Source organism: Garra rufa, chromosome 9, assembly GCF_049309525.1.
Source record: "Garra rufa chromosome 9, GarRuf1.0, whole genome shotgun sequence".
NCBI lineage: Eukaryota > Metazoa > Chordata > Actinopteri > Cypriniformes > Cyprinidae > Garra > Garra rufa.
Window position 1 is genome coordinate 10,453,979 of NC_133369.1, and position 17,851 is coordinate 10,471,829.

At 36.1% G+C, this 17,851-nt stretch overlaps 1 protein-coding gene across 1 annotated transcript in view; it reads left to right on the top strand.

Annotated features, from left to right (window-relative positions):
- Positions 1-17,851, top strand: part of LOC141343144 (zinc finger protein ZFPM2-like) — an 85,004-nt gene that overhangs the window by 49,237 nt on the left and 17,916 nt on the right. The window contains exon 2 of the mRNA XM_073847745.1: positions 8,742-8,900. Coding sequence (XP_073703846.1) covers positions 8,742-8,900 — 159 coding nt within the window. The remainder of the gene's footprint in view (positions 1-8,741; positions 8,901-17,851) is intronic.

Sequence of the window (17,851 nt, forward strand, 5' to 3'; positions counted from 1 at the left end):
CTGCTTTTTAGTAGTTCAATTAAAATATGACGTAAATCCTGCATGTGTATCTAATGGAGGTTAACCGAACGATTTAGCAGCTTCAGAAGAGTTACGCTGAGACGTGTCTGTGTGTGTGCATGTACTTTCGAACCAGAATGTCCCATCACCACACCAGAATCTGTCTTTGGCCCACAAAAGGCAGGTTTCCGTCCAAGTCTGGCAGGGTTTGGGCCGGTCTGGACGTCCCTATAGGCCTTTACGCGGCATTATGTATTCGTGTTGGGTCTCAGGTGCTCGCTGTGTGTTTTATCCTCGGGCCAAGCTCGGTCCCGTTTTCAATGGCGCAGCCAGATGAAAAAACGGCTGCTGTAGGTGCGAGCAGAATGATTTCCACGCTTGTAGAGATCTGCTGCTTTGTTCTATGCGATTCAATTACCTCTACCCTAATTAGGAGCCATAGAGAAGACCCAGACTGTGATGGGACTCCACACTGTGGCTCCTGCTGATAAAGTGTGCTATCACCATCAGAGGCCCCAGACGAGCCCCGGCCCGCCTCCAAACGTGCGCACGCGGACCCACCGCCCGGCCAATCCCCAACACCGACCCGTTTGTTTTGAAGTTTAGAATTCAATTTCAAAATAATTTCATTTTTGTGCTCTTAATGTTAGGGCTCGTCAGGGTTAGCCAGAGTTTAGATTTGAAGTGCGGTGACACGTTATGAATGATCAATTTAGCTATGACTTTTTGATTCTTGGCATCCCTCGCGCATATTTCCAGAACGTCCAGTCTTGTTTGGAGACAGCGAGTGGATGTATCTTTGCATCTCTGGGCTGATGTTTATCTCTCAGGGGTCGCTGCGTGAATAGAGGATTGTGTGAATGTGAGGTAGTATACACTGCTACAGCTGGAGTTGTGGAGTTTTATTATGACAATTATTATTAGCAGGGATTCACAAACTTTTTTTGTCAGCCGAATGTCTTGGAGCTAAAATATTTACTTGAAGTACCCCTTAGATTATAAGTTAACTAATATGTGAACCTGGACCACAAAACCAGTCAGTAAGTAGCACAGGGTATATTTGTAGCAATAGCCAAAAATACATTGTATGGGTCAAAATGATCGATTTTTCTTTTATGTCAAAAATCAGTAGGATATTAAGTAAAGATCATGTTCCATTAGGATATTTTGTAAATGTCCTACCGTAAATATATCAAAGCTGAATTTTTTATTACTAATATGCATCTGTATTTTCTCAGTATTTTTATTTTTTTTTGCACCCTCAGATTCCAGATTTTCAAATAGTTGTATCTCGGCCAAATATTGTCTTATACATCAATGAAAAGCTTATTTATTTAGAAAACGCTTTCAAAAAATGGACCCTTATGATTGGTTTTGTGGTCCAAATGTCTATAAGATCCCTTCTCTCATCTTAGTTTTATAGTTTATATTTTTTTAGTAAGTAAAAGGCTTTTTTGTATAATAATCTACCTTAAGGTTGTGGTACACGTGTCTTTTTTAAAGTATCCACTGATTTTTCTTAAGTAAATGTAAGAATAACTTTTATATTATTGGTAATATTTCAAGATGAACACTTATAGAACTGAAGGAACTTAAGTCTATCCATATGTTTTCCATATTTTTATTTTTTTTTAAAGAAAAATCATGTTTAAATGTCAGTCATATCATACATCAGGCTTTTGAGAATTGTTTATTTCTCTCAATAACTATTGAATTGCATTGCATTATATGTTTTAGAGATATAAGATATTGAGTGATCTGATAAGTGACCCTGGAGCACAAAACCAGTCTTAAGTAGCACGGGTATATTTGTAGCAATAGCCAAAAATACATTATAAGGGTCAAAACTTTTATGCAAGAAATAATTAAGATATTAAGTAAAGATCATGTGCCATGAAGATATTTTGTGTATTTCCTACTGTAAATATGTAAATGATTTTTGATTGGTAATATGCATTGCTAGACACTTTATTTGAACTTTAAAGGTTTGATGATTTTTTTTGCACCCTCAGATTCCAGATTTTCAATAAATAAATAGAAATTAATAAATAAATGAATACATTTTATTAGATTTTTTTTTTTTTTACAAACCTTGTGCAGTTCCCCCACTACCCCTAGTTTGGGAACCCTGTCTTAGAGATCTTAGAGACTCAAAAATGAAAATTATATCAAAATTATATTTCTTCTGTGGAACACAAAAGCAGATGTTTAGCAGAATATTCAAGCAGCTGTTTTTCATGCAGTGAAAGTGAATGGGGACCAGGGACTTACAAGCTCAAAAAGGGACTGTAAAAGTAGTTAATATGACCGTAAGCACTATATTTTAAGTCTTTGGAATCCATTTAATAAAGAAATGAGGTAGATTAAATGACAGAATTTTCATGTTAGGACTGCTATGCCTTGCAAGATCTGGTGAATATGGTGCATTTGTAAACAGTAATTTTTCAACTGTTTTGCCTATGCTGTAAATTTAATTCATTGTAGTATTTGTGCTCTTATGCATGTATCCAACACTTCTGTCAAGGTATGACTGACACAGAGACAAATTTCTGTTAGCTTAACAACACGGATCAATTTTCCACTGCTAGCTGAAAAGCTGCAGTTCGTCAATAGACCATCAAAAAGCGTTTTGTGTAAAATGGATCACAAAGCCTGCGGTTTTCACATGACTTTCATTTTCTCCGATTCTCCATCTAACGAGAGTCTCTCTATCTAGTAATATATCTCGTCTCATTGATTTTCTCCCTGGGGTTCAAGCGATTCTCTGATGGTGTCAGAGGGCGGCGTCCGGCGCATTTGGCCCCTCCGAGCATCTGCAAACCGCAGCCAGCGCTCAGCCGTCAGGAGATTGATTGTGACAGACTTTTAAACAGTACACAACTAAATATAGCGGGCTACAGCACTATCAGAAAATGAGCTAGGAGTGCGGGCCTAGTCGTTTAGAAAGTCATTATTCTTATCGTTTGCTGTCTCTGAAATTATTTCAGGTCTCTTCATGCAATGAATGCAGTATAATAAGCCAAACATGTGCAAAGGGCTTGAACTTTGGTAATCGAAGCAGGTCGGTGAAGTAGCCTTTTAAAACATGACTTCGATGCAAGGATCCAGTGGATTTGAAGCGAGCGTTGTGACACATTTCATGACTCTGTTAAATGTCTTTCTTGTGAAAATGGTGATCATACAGTATCCTGGTATTGTCTTCCAATTTAACTTAAAAAATAGAGTTTTAAGGAGCTTTTTTTCTCATTGATCTGACCCTTAAACATGACTTATACTGATGTATACTAATGTAATCAGGTTGATTCAGACATATTAAATCATGTTTTGTGATGAAACAAAGACATTCAGATATTACCTCAAGGTTTGGATCAGTACCAGCATTTTGGGTTTGATGCAATTCCAGTCTCTCTTACATTGATATATTAGTATTTTAAATAAATGTCACTCATTAGTGATGAATCATATACTTTAAAAAATGTTAAAAACATATTGGGTAAGTCTAGGTCTGACAAATGTATCAAAATGTGGAGCTGCAAAAAAAAAAAAAAAGATAATTTCATGTTTGTTTAAGCTTTAACTGTAATTAAATTGCCCCATTCGAAGAGTGCGAATGACTTTACTTTTAGTTAAATATTCCATATGAATTTGATTTATGACCAAATACCATAATAACAATAATGGGAAGTTAGTTAGTGTTTACTCAAATAAAAAATGCATTAAGGATGCATTAAATTGTTTAAAAGTGACAATAAAGACATTTATAGTGATACAAAATATTTCTATTTCAAATAAATGCTGTTCTTTTTAACTTTCTGTTCATCAAAGAAAAACATGTATTAGTTTCCACAAAAATATGAAGCATCACAGCTGTTTTTAACATCTATAATAATAAAATAAACAAATCGGCATATTAGAATGATTTCTGAAGGATCACTGAATAATGGAGTAACGATGCTGAAAATTCAGCTTTGAATCACAGGAATAAATTACAGTTGTAAATATATTCAAATATGTGACCCTGGACCACAAAACCAGTCTTAAGTCACTGGGGTATATTTGTAGCAATAGCCAAAAATACATTGTATGGGTCAAAATTATTGATTTTTTTTTTATGCCAAAAATCATTAAGAAATTAAGTAAAGTTCATGTTCCATGAAGATTTTTTGTAAAATTCCTTCTGTAAACATATCTAAATGTAATTTTTGATTTGTAATATGCATTGTTAAGAACCTAATTTGGACAACTTTAAAGGTGATTTTCTCAGTCTTTTTGATTTTTTTGCATCCTCAGATTTCTGAGTTCAAATAGATGTATCTCAGCCAAATATTGTCCTATCCTAACAAACCATACATCAATAGAAAGCTTATTTATTGAGCTTTCATATGATGTATAAATCTCAGTTTTGTCAAATTTAAACTTATGACTGGTTTTGTGGTCCAGGGTCACATATAGAAAACAGATATTTTAAGTTGTAATAATATTTCACAATATCACTGCTTTTACTGTATTTTTAATTAAATAAATACAGACTTGGTGAGCATAAGCGACTTCTTTCAAAAACATCAAAAAAGTCTAACCAAGCCCAAACTTTTAAATGATAGTATATAATTGTTTTCTTTTTCTAGAGTCATTTAAAGACATTTAAAGCTGTGGGTGATGATTTCCAGTACCATTCCCCTCAGCTTTTGTTTGAATAGTATTGTCAGAAACCCTTCTCCCAGTCGCTCCACATCCTCTCAGAGAGAAGTGTCAGGCCTCAGCGGTTCAGAGCTGCTCGTATCTCTCTGCCCATCTGCTTTTAGCATATTGAGATGTATTGAGAGAACACGAGGCGCCGCTTCCCTCCGTGAGCCGGTGAAAGGCCCGGACGCGATTAGATCGTAAAACTGTAGCCTAATTTAAACGCTGGCTCTCCAGCACTTCACACCGTGTCTATTAGAGATCTGTGCGCTAATTCTTTTCATGTAGCATGAGTCCTGCAGATGTAGCGCACTATAAAGGAGTCATTTAGCAGTCTTAATGAACAGAGACGGCCGTTTGGGAAGATCAGGCAGTGCTCGACGCTGCTCTGTGCAGGAAGAAAGGGCTCTTCACGGAATTTATTGCTTTATTAAAGTGAGCGCCTCGACCATTACAAACGAACAAAATGACATGTTAAGTGGTGTACTTAGGATGTCAACTTCCCTAACTTGAGAATCTATGGGAATTTTGACATGCAAAAGGTCACTTGTGCTTATTATGATGGGTTGATGTAGAAACTAGTCAGTAAGCTACATTTTTTACATTTCCTGAATGTTTTGACATTTTAGTAGTTGCAAGATGTTCAAAATAGAGTTGCTATTTAGTTCTTAGTGGTTACTAGGGGAGTGCTAGTTATAATATTGTTTCTTTTGAAAAATCTTCAACCCTAAATGTGACCCTGGGCCACAAAACCAGTCTTAAGTAGCACAGGTATATTTGTAGCAATAGCCAAAAATACATTGTATGGGTCAAAATTATCGATTTTTCTTTTATGCCAAAATCATTAGGTTATTAAGTAAAGGTCTTGTTCCATGAAGATATCTTTCCTACTGTAAATATATCAAAACTGAATTTTTTATTAGTAATATGCATTGCTTTTTGCACCCTCAGATGCCAGATTTTCAAATAGTTGTATCTCAGCCAAATATTGTCCTGTCATAACAAACCATACATCAATGGAAAGCTTATTCAGCTTTCAGATGATGTATAAATCTCAATTTGTAAAAAAAAAAATTGACCCTTATGACTGGTTTTGTGGTCCAGGGTCACAAATACAATCGATAGATTTTATTACGATAAAAAAAAGGTTTGAATTTGAAATCTTTTGTAACATTCTAAATGTATTTACTGTAACATTTAATCAATTTAATGCAGCCTTGCTAAATGAAAGTATTAACTTTTGAAATGAAGGAAGTGTATACAGAAAACTATTGGTGCAAAATGCAGTGAGTATTTAAAAAAAAATCTATATTTATTAAAATTTTAAGGTTGCAAAGAAAAGCTTTTCAAATGTGGTCTGACCTTTTTTATTTTTTATCTTTTTCCCTATACAGTTTTAGGTGGAAGCAATTCCACCAATGCCCTCGATTGTAGGAAAATCATAATATGCAAATGCCCCCACCAAAAAAAATGTACAGCTACAAGCTAAAGTCAAGAAATCATTTAGATTTAAAGAAATAACATTGCACAGAGCAGAGAAAAAAATTAATCATTCGGAAAAATGCCTCCTTTAAGATTGCACTGGTGTATTACCTGGAGGCATGAAATGTAAATGGAAAATCAACATTGTATCCTGTGATAAGGCGGACAAATTAATAAAGGCATTTTCTGTCCTCCGCTCCTGCTGACGCCGGTGTTAAAAGTCAGTAGGTCGTGCGAGAGGAACTTTTCTCGCAGATGAAGAGGGTTTTGCAGGTTTGACATCGGCTGAGAAGCGGCAGCGCTCCTCACGTGTAGCAGCGGTCATGAGGATACTCAGTCAAGTGGGCCACAGGAAACACTTTCCTGAGGAGAGATTATTTTATGAATACTAGTGTACAGCCTACTGTGCGGCATATACTGTAAGAAAAATATTATTGGTAACAGTAGGGCTGGGTAAAAAAATATTGATTTCTCGATTTTACGGAACGATATTGATTCTTAAATCCACCTCCTATTAAATAAATCACAATGAACTTTGTGCTTTATTACTTTTGACATGAAACAAAGTTTTAGATTTCAAATTCTTATCATTTTATTACAGTATTAAAACAATAAATGCTGTTTCGGTGTTGTGGAGTGACAGATCACTGTAGTGCCTCAGTTTAAGAGAAGAGGCATGCAAACTGATTATCATCTCCACTTTAATGCCAGATTCAGCATTAAATGAACATGAATAAACATTCAAAGATATGTTAATACCTTAATATAACAGCTTGTAAACAATATGTGACCCTGGACCACAAAACCAGTAATAAGGTTTTTTTTTTTTTTTATTGATTGTTGGGATAGGACAATATTTGGCTGAGATACAACTATTTGAAAATCTGCAATCTGAGGGTGCAAAAAAATCTAAATATTGAGAAAATCACCTTTAAAGTTGTTCAAATGACGTTCTCAGCTATGCATATTTCTAGTCAAAAATTAAGTTTTGATATATTTACAGTAGGTCATTTACAAAATATCTTCATGTAACATGATTGTTACTTAATATCCTAATGATTTTTGGCATAAACGAAAAATCGATAATTTTGACCCATACAATGTATTTTTGGCTATTGCTACAAATATACCTGTGCTACTTAAGACTGGTTTTGTGGTCCAGGGTCACATATTTCACATAACATCACATTTACCTCAGAAAAAACAAATTCGGTGACCAGAAACTCATTATTAACTAGAAAAATTAATTTTAGAGAGGAGCATTTTGCTAAATATATGCAACATATACCATATTCATATAATTTGACTGTTCTTCAGTTTTTAATCTATGTGACTTTTATGATTTTGTTTATACTTTAAAAATGAACTGGAATAAAAATATACTCATGTAATTGTAACTTTATACATTATAAAAACTTAATTGAGCATAATTTAAACGTTTATATATAAATCAGTTAATTTTAACCTTTAATATTATAGTAATGTAGTACCAGCTGACTCTCATTTATATTACATTTTACAGCAAAAAAATGGAAAGAAAGTCAGTCTTTTGGTGGTTTGAACAAATAATCAGTCCAGTATTGCTTTCAGTTCTGGAAATTGCAGGTCAAGTCGAGGGTATTGAATTTTACAATACAGTATGCAAGTATGAAATATAATGTGTAGGCTACATAAACTGCATTCTGGAAAACTAGTTTCAGTGGCATGGTAGTATTTCATTTTGAGCATAGAGATTGTTTGATGTTGAAAATTAGTGCAAATGCATTTTTGTATAATGAGATTCAGTGGCATTGTTTCAAAACCTAGTAAGAACCTAAACTGAAGTAGAGCCTCAAAAGTGACTTGGATTTGTATTATGTGTCAAAGGAATCGTGCTTCTAAGAGAAATAACACCGGCGACTTGACTCACAGTTGATTTCAATAGAGTCTTAAGGTGTAGAAACAATTTTCACTAAGTAATTGCTAGTAAATTTCACAGTTAATTCCAAATAAATAGCAAGTAACATTGGAGTGTCTTTTACATGTTCCTGACACGTGCACAAACTACATTCTGGAAAACTAGTTTTAGTAGCATGGTAGTGTTTCATTTTGAGCATAGGGATTGTTTGATGTAGAAAAAATTGTGCAAATGCAGTTTTGTATAGCGACATTCAGTGGCATTGTTTCAAAGCATAGAAAGCTGCCTTTCTAGTAAGAATGCCAGCTGAAGTAGAACCTCAAAAGTGTATTGGATTTGTACTATTTGTGTAAAAAGGAACGGTGCTTCTTATAGAAATAACACAGGAGGCTTGACTCACACTTGAGTTCAAGTCTGAAGATGTAGAAACAATTTTCATTAAGAAATTGTATCTTAGTTAATTCCAAAGAAATAGCAAGTAACATTGTACTAAACATGAAAAGAGTCTGAAACAGTATGTTCTTGTAAAACACACTCAGCTTTGAAAAATCGTTTTTTACAGTGTATCTCAGAAGGTAGCATACTTTTGGAGTGTCTTTCACATGTTCCTGACACATGTGCTGTACAACTATAAGTGTTCCTGCATGGCAAGCAACTTGATTGTGCTGTGTTCTGTGTGTAGGTCCACTAGATGGAGGTCTGGAGGAGGAAGAGGAGGAGTGCATATCAGACGCAAATGAACTCACTTCTAAAGAGGAGTTTTCAGTAGAGGAAAACTTTCCTGCTGACTTTGAGCCAGACAACCTCACCTGTGAGGACATGGAGTACTTCTGCGGCAAAGGTCAGATATTCCTGACGCTTGTGCTTCTACCATATATAGCACGACCTCTCATGTAGAAGATCTATAAACCGAGCAGGTGTTTAGATGGTCATCACAGTGCATATCCTAATGAAACGAATTGTGGCGTAACATTCGAAGAAATTCGGTTTTACTAATTGATTCCCTGCTGAAGTCTGACTTGGAGTTGTCTCTGATCACCGGTTTGACGGTTTGATTTAAACCAAAGCTTGAACACACACAGTTTTGGCTGGGCTCATAGAGGCTTGGGAAATTCTCCAGCAACCTCTGCGTCCAGGTTTGGATAGCCTCCCTTTGATATCCAGTTCTCACTATGTACCTGAAAACAGGAGTTTGATCTAGGAAATGGCAACCAGTGCGCTGGCTAACCTTTAGTCATATTCTAGCCAGGATTTACCATGGGGAGTGAAACATACTTGAGCTTTTATCACTTAAAGGGATAGTTCACCCAAAAATAAACATTCTGTCATTTTTTTTTACTCACATTTTATGTTGCTCCAAACCTGTATGATTTAAAGGATTAGTTCACTTCCAAAATAAACATTTTGTGATTAATTTACTCACCTCTATGTTATCCAAGATGTTCATGTCTTTCTTTCTTCAATCAAAATGAAATTTGTTTTTTCAGGATTTTTCTCCATATAGTGGACTTCAGTGGTTCCCAATGGGTTGAAGGTCCAAATTGCAGTTTCAGTGCAGCTTCAATGGGCTCTACATGACCCCAGCCGAGGAATAAGGGTCATATCTAGCTAATTGATTGGTGTTTTATTTTTAAAAAATTACATTTATATCCTTTTTATGCACAAATGCTTATTTGGTTAGTTCTTCGTCTGTGTACTTTGGCTCAAAAAGGTAGGGTAGGGCAAAAAACTCTTACTTTCTCTTCTAACTTGAAAACCATCCAAAATCGTTGTTTTACCTTTTTTGTACAGGGTGTTTGACTTTCTTTGCACATTCGCTTTGTAAACACTGGGTTGGTACTTCTGCCTATGTCACGCATGTGTGATTATGTAATGTGTGAATTTTTTATTTTTTTTTGTAGAAAATGAATTCGCTAGATAGGACCCTTATTCTTCGGCTGGGATCGTGTAGAGCCCTTTGAAGCAGCATTGAAACCACAATTTGGACCTTCAACCTGTTGATCCCCATTGAAGTCCACTGTATGGAGAAAAATCCTAGAATGTTGAGAGTTAGCATTTGGTTTAATAGCACATGCATTTGTTAAGCATGTATAGTACAGCACACTTGATTCAGTTAAACATTTGTATCTGCGTTTGCCAGGTGTTTTTGGACTGATGTCTCATGTCAGTTCAGTCAGTTTGTGCCTTTTTTGTGATTGTACTATTCCTTTTATGTATTGGTCACACCTGGCTAATTTGCAGTGAGTTTTAGTTCAAAGTTAGGAGGCTGTCTAGACCCCCAGCATACAGCCAATCTCATCCACCTTTCAAGAGACCCTTCTCAGGGTTCCCAATTCTTCCTTCCCTGTTCATTGAGAGGAATCTGACTGAGTTTGTCTTTGAATGTCCTCCGCCTCAAACAGAAATGTTTTTAAATTACGTTTCTTTTAAAAACCCACGTTGCCCAGAGGGATTTCATACAAGGTTTGTCTTTGAGGAGCAGAATCTTTTTATGTCTTGCACAAGGTGGGCTCCGTTTTAATGGTTTTCCTTTTGTTCTACAAGCAAAGGTGTAACAGGCGTGACATGCGTGAACCTTACAACTAATGGCAGTTTGGCAATATTTTGTTTCGGGGTCAAATGAAAATCTTCCTATGTGCTTTTGTTTCCCGCTGCTTCATTGAATGCGCTTGGAGAAGGCCTGCTGATGAATACGGTTTTACTTTGTTTTGTTTGTGGAGCTTTAATTCAGATTCTCAAGGGATAAAATACAGTATTGAGATGCTAAATTCAATTACTATTACTAAAAGATCCCAAGGTCGTTGGTTCCATTTAGAAATTAATTAGGAAAAATGTAAAGACGTCATGTATAGGAGATGTCTACATAAACGTGTCGCTTTCATTGAATGACATGAAAGAACTGCTTTGGTGAATCTAAAGATTCAATACAAGCATTCAAATGAGTCCTTAAATTGCAAAAATTATTTGTAGGTTTTGACAGGGGTTGTAACGTTTTGATACCGTGACGTTTTTTGGACACAATATTCAATATTTTGGAGGACTACTTTGAAAATACCATCACTCCTATGGTAAATATCTAAGTACCATGTTAACATCACAATATGCTTTTGTAAGGCTTCGACCAAGGCAGTTGTCTCAAGCACCACCAAGTTTTGTCAAATCTCCTTTTTTAAGATTCCTTTGAACTTTTTGATGGCTTTGCTAAAACGAAGACCAACAGTGGTCCAAACTTTCAGCTCTCTTACTTCCGAGATGCTTTAGTAATCTTCCCGTCGTCATACGCGAGGGGTTTGCGTCAGATTTCTCAAGCTCCCTATCAGCTGCAATTCGGCTCTAAGTCTTCCATGTCCTTGAATTCTTCGGACAAGTTCCCATTCTTTTCCTGTTAACACACAGTACAAGCTCATCAGGTGTATTCATTTCCCCCTGATCCTCTGCTCAATTAGATCTCTTTAAAGCGCATTTAGCCCAGCGTCTGAGTGGCTTAAATTCACTCCACTTACGCAGAAGTGCTATGAATTGAAGGCGAACGCAATCCTGGTGGCATTAAACGGTTTATGTGTGTTATTCCTCAGCTATAGGACGGCAGAGAGGGTTCTCTTGATTAAGTAAACCCTCTCAAATGAGATGGCGGGCTGTAATTAGCCCGAGCGGAGTCAAACGTCGGAGCTTTAAAAAGCAGTCACTCATCCCTGGGCCTTTATCTGTTCCGGAGAATAAGGTCTCCTGTGTGAACTTCCTCACTGGCAGGCAGTTGCTCCACGACTGGCTCGTAGTTCAGTGGTCGTGTATCTTTGTCGCCATTTGCCGACAACTAGCTTGTCAGGAGAACCTAAAACCTCCGTTAAAAGTTTCATCCTATAATAGGTATTAAAAAGCTGTCTGAACAAAAAGAGGAATCTCTCGTCTTCATTAACTCACCAAGCCCTTATTAACTTTGATCGCACGACGGTGAAGTGGCAAAGAAGCTTAAATTCACAGAGGTCAGGCGTTTGGACGCCAACAAAGTCTTAGCTATTTAGCTTGAGTGTGAATCTGTTGCACCTTGCAGCTCATGGGTTAAAATGGAATTAACCAGAATTGAGAGAAATCAGAATTGGTAAATGCCTTATGATCCCCATTCCTAGTCAGATGTCTTCAGCTCATATGAATGGGATGGGAATCATAAGGTATTCTTTTTAACATTTCAGGTTGTTAAAGGTTCAAATGAATAATTATTTTCATTAAAAAATAAATAAAAAGCAGAACTTAATTTCTCATCTTGTCTGTTGGCACTTTGACTGATTTGTAATCATTTGATTCATTAAAAAGATTCAGTTCATTAGAATGATTTGCTTGGATTGGAAAAACATTGTCCACACTGTTTCCCCGGCAAATAAGGGCATGTCATAAAATTATTTTGATTAATTTTTTTTTGTTGAACCAGAACTACTTTTTCACAAGTACCTGATTCGCTTAAAAGAATTTGTGCGTAAGAGTCATTTGTTTAGTAATCAGATTCCACTTCTTGTGCTGTACTATTCCTTCTGCATTAGCAGCGTATTGCATATTTGTGACCCTGGACCACAAAACCAGTCATAAGGGTAAATTTTTGTTATGATAATATTTGGCCGAGATACAACTGTTTGAACATCTGGAATCTGAGGGTGCAAAAAAAATCTAAATGCAGAGAAAATTGCCTTTAATGTTGTCCAAATGAAGTTTTTAGCAATGCATATTACTAATCAAAAATTACATTTTGATATATTTATGGTAGAAAATTCTAAAGTATCCTTATGGAACACGATCTTTACTTAATATCCTAATGATTTTTGGCATAAAAGAAAAATCGATAATTTTGACCCAATGTATTTTTGGCTATTGCTACAAATATACCTGTGTTAATTAAGACTGGTTTTGTGGCCCAAGGTCACATTTAAGAACCATTACATCATGAAAATATGTTAATTTCTGTATTTTTTGTTTTTAACCAAACTGTAAGAACTACTACTTATTCATAAGTACTTGATTCGGTATAAAGAAGTGACTCATAATTATAAGTTATTTGTTCAGTAATCAGAATACACTTGAGCTGTCCTGTATGTTTCAGCAATGCATTAGCAGCGTATTGCGCATTTAAGATTCATAACATCATGAAAATATGTAAATGTCTTTATTTTATATATTCTAACTGGATAAGTTCTTATTCTTAAAGGCAGAGTTCAGCCAAAAAATTAAAATTCCGGCATTAATTAATCACCTTCATGTTTATTCCAAACCCGTAAGACCTTTTTTCATGTTCAGAGCACAAATTAAGATAATTTAGAAATCCGAGAGCTTTCTGACCCTGCATAGACAGCAATGCTGACAGCAACTGACACGTTCAAGGCCTAGAAAGGTAGTAAGAACATCATTAAAATAGTCCATATTATGTCAGTGGTTTTCTGAAGCTAGAATACATTTTGTACACAAAGAAAACAAAAATAATGACTTTATTTACCAAATTCTTCTTTTCCGTGTCATCTTCAATGCACGTTCATGAGAGAACCACAACAATGCTGATCTAGAAGCCAGAGTTCTGACAGTTGAGCCAATTATGTCACATGGGCTATTTTAAAGATGTTCATACTACCTTTCTGGGCTTTGAACGTGGTAGTTGCATTGCTGTCTGTTCAGGGTGAGAAAGCTCTCAGATTTCATCAAAAATCTATCTTTTTGTTTCAAAAATGAATGAAGGTCTTACAGGTTTGGAACGACATGAGGGTGGTAAAATCAAAAACAGAATTTTTGCTTTTCAAGTATTTGATTCGCTATAAAGAAGTAGCTCATAGGAGTAATTTGTACAGTAACCGGATCGCACTTATGCTCTACTGTGTTTTTCTAAAATATTCTATTCACTTTGCTATATTTAAAAACAGTTACTTCATAAAAATAATCTTTCATTTTTTGATGGAACATATGAAGAGTTCAGATACCTCTAAATCCATCTGACATATTTTTTTAAAATAAGCATTTTTATCAGGCTCCTATGTATGGGTTTCTACCTAAGTATCGGTACTTCTGATTGGGCAGAGGCTGGGATTTTAGCAAGTTTGAAGTAAAAGTATTTGATGGACATATAATATGTGTTTCGAGCATTCACTCAGTATCTTGTGGCTTAGTGGCTTTTAGAGGGTTTTGCATCTAAACTCTTCATATGTACATACAGTATCTGACTGTTCAACACACTAGCTCAGACGTTCAATGTCCAACACCAATATCTGTACACTGATACGCTCTGATGACATCATTGTGACAAACCACACATAAAAATAACTATGTGGTCTATAACGGCAAGCGTTCACAAGAACCATCACGCATTGTGATCAGCAAATCTTTTTGAAGCGTTGACTCTTTGCACATCACTCATTCCAATTCCCAGCAGCCTCTGTGAAACCAAATACCCTGAAACAGCGGAGGGGTTCCTCTCTGCGGCGACCCTAAACTGTTTGGAGAGGGTCTCGGCTTCAGCGGCATCGTTGCGCACTCATGTACCATGAAATGATTGAGACGCTTCCGTCAATGGCTTCATACGAAATGGTTTCGAAACAGCAGAGCGCACTGTGAAATGAAGTCCCCGCCGATGAATAGGGTGAGTCTAGCGCACAAACGTGAATAAACATGAAACCTGAGGCCTGAGATGGGCCTCCTTATTTGAAAGCGAAGATAGAGGGAAAGAAGGAGAAAAAAGGCACCCCTGATAGTCCAGAGAGACAACCTTGTTGTCTCCTTGACAATTGAAACAGCCCCCCTCCAAACAACATCCTTTTCACGGTCAATTTCACATTTATGGGCGCTGCGCTTGTGAACAAGTTTCAAACTGAAATTTACAAGCCGCTGTCACACTCGCTGCTATAATTGTGAGAATGCTGGTGTTATTTTTTTTTTTTTTCTCGGTTTTACAGAAATTGTGAAATTTGACCTTGCTTCCGTGTTTTTTCCTGTTCTTGTAAATGTTTCTTTTGGGGAGCAGTTGAGCTGGCAACCTGAATTGTAAAAGTCTTCGAACCAATAGCGAATGTTGGCCTTGCTCACGACAAAACGGCGCATGATCTCGAGGAAGCTGCAGCATAAACATGTTCAATATGAATTAATTGATCTTAATGACAGCATTGAGATTCCATTCTGGTCTGATTGTATCGCAGCGGAGAAAGACTTGAATAATTATGATCACTTTAGCCAGTAGCAAGGTGCCACTCACGAAGAAATCCTTTGAATCCGGGCGGCCTTGCGATGCGAGCCGGTAAACAGTGCAAGCTAGAATTAATTACCCTCTTCTTTGTGCCGTTTCCTCGCTAATCAGGATCTTCGGCTGCAGAAAGATCTATTCAATACATTTCTCCCGGTGCTGATGGTAAAGCGAGGAGAATATGGGAAAATGCTCATTTGCGCAGCGATAAGATGAAAGACACATCCCTTTAGCCCCGTTTGACTCTGTGCAGGAAATCATTCATTAATGTTTGTTAAGTATGACAGTGTAGCCAGGCCAGATCTACATACTCCAGACGGCATCGCATGGAGAGATAACGCAGGCCAGCAGCAGCCAGAAGAGAGCACAGCCAGTTCCTGTAATGATGGGGAATTTATGGGCCTTTAAAGAGATAGTGCCGAGGCCTTCCACTAATCACACACTCCACCGGGGTGCTGGGTGGGATTTTGCTGGTTATTTTCCTTTTTTTCTTGTCCGTACTGGAGGCATTTGAATTTTTTTTTGTAATCAGCTTCCGAAAGCTGCATGCCACTGCAGATTATTGGGTGGAAAAGCGAAACTGCGGACTTTGTTTGAGTATTTGTTGTACAGCTGTCTCTAGTTTTTACAGGGAAATCTGTCTATTTAACAGCAGTTCACTTTATAAAGTCTTCAATTACCATTGCTTTAAATGGAGGGGAAATATTGGCTTCCTAAGTGGCCACCCATCACCAAGCATAACAAAATTAGCACTTTATCTTCAAAACACACAGGATACGTAATTCAAAATTTCCCATTATTAGAAAACAATTCAACGAGGCAATTTTGGTCATGTAATAGCTGGAGATGTTTTCTCTTTTTGCTCACAATAAGGAAGTCTTTCGCTTTATTGAATATACAGTACACACAGAGGGAGAAAAATGGGTAAATTACTATCAACAGACGCTCTTAGTTTTATTGGAAAATAATTTGTGCTATTGATAAACGGATACCCAAAACCCTTACAAAAAAGATACTTTGGTATATGGACCATAGTATTTAAAGTGAGCATGAAATGCTATTCATAACTCACTTTACTTTATAATCTGATGTTTACTCAGAATAAAACAGGATGTTCAACAAGAAAAAAATGTAGTAGATCGTTTGGAATTGATTGGATGGTGAAAAGTGGATGCTATGTACCAGAAAGGAGAAAAAAAAATAAAAATACAAATTCAAGCATTCAAGATGCCAACCAAAAACAGTGAAGAGTTTGTTTATGTAGATTAATGTGCACTTAAATTTTGATTTAAGGATGTTTTTTATCATTTCTTTATACTCCAACATGGGTGAAAAAATATTATGGTACTATCACAGTAAAAAAAAAATCATATTATCATGGTAATGTGTTGAAATGTCGGGAAAAAGCTGCAATATTTACAATACAATAATAAAAAAATATACAATAGTAGTTCTCTAAACAAGAAGTTTAAATTAATTACTTATTTTAGATGTAATATCAACTCTTTTTGCTCAATTTCACTGATGAAAATAGTAGAGATGCACCGATCTGGATTTTGGGGGCCGATCACCGATCACCGATCACCAAAAGCAGTATCTGCCGATCCCGATATTACCGATCACAGCGTCAAATCCATAAATTCTTCAATATTGTTGTCTCATGTACAAACATTGACATTATATTATTAGTATAAAAAGTAGGAAATGAGAAAGTATCATGAATTGACCAGTTTTATTGCAGGCTGAGGCAAATTTCAATATTGAACACTCTCAAGACTCTCATAGACAACTTGGACTCAGCTTACATAGAGTAAGTGTTGCTTACTATCTTAAACTGTCTTTTGGCAGTAATTATGTACAACACAACATTTCACTCTTTTAGAGCTGACACAATTTGTAAACTATGAACCTTAGTTTTTCTGTGGAAAAAGTTAAATCTAATAAAAGAGTTAAATCTTAAAATAAAAAAATGATTATGTGCAAAACACACATGTGCACCATAATAAACATTTAACTCTCAGGAGGCTCTTTCTTAAAATCACAATTTAGAGTTTAGCAACAAGCTTTTTGTGGAAAAATAAAATAAATATGCCATACATATGCATATACACATACATATACATATACAGGGTGCAATTTGTGAAAAAAAAAAAAAACAGAAGGGGGGATGCTTTTAGAAACTTTTTTTTCTCTCTCCATAGGGAGAGGTTGACCAAACTGTTACTGTAATCTGTTAACAACGCGCATTATACCCGTCTTTTTAGGCAAGAACCAGATAATGAGTGTCAGGTCATGAATTTTTTTTAATATGACAGAAGCTGTATTATGTGATCACAATTTAATAAAAACATTGTATTAATAGTAATGGTTTAATTTCAAACAACGAATACATTTTATAGAGAAGGTGAGCAAAGTATCAACGAAGCTTTTTGGAAACTCAGAATCAGTAAACCACTGCGTCGCAAAAAGATTCACTGTTTTGAAGCGCTCCAATCGGATCGCGAATCATTTGATTCAGTACGTTCAACTTCAAAGCGCGTATGGCGAATCATTTGATTTAGACGACTTTAAAGCGCGTATTGCAA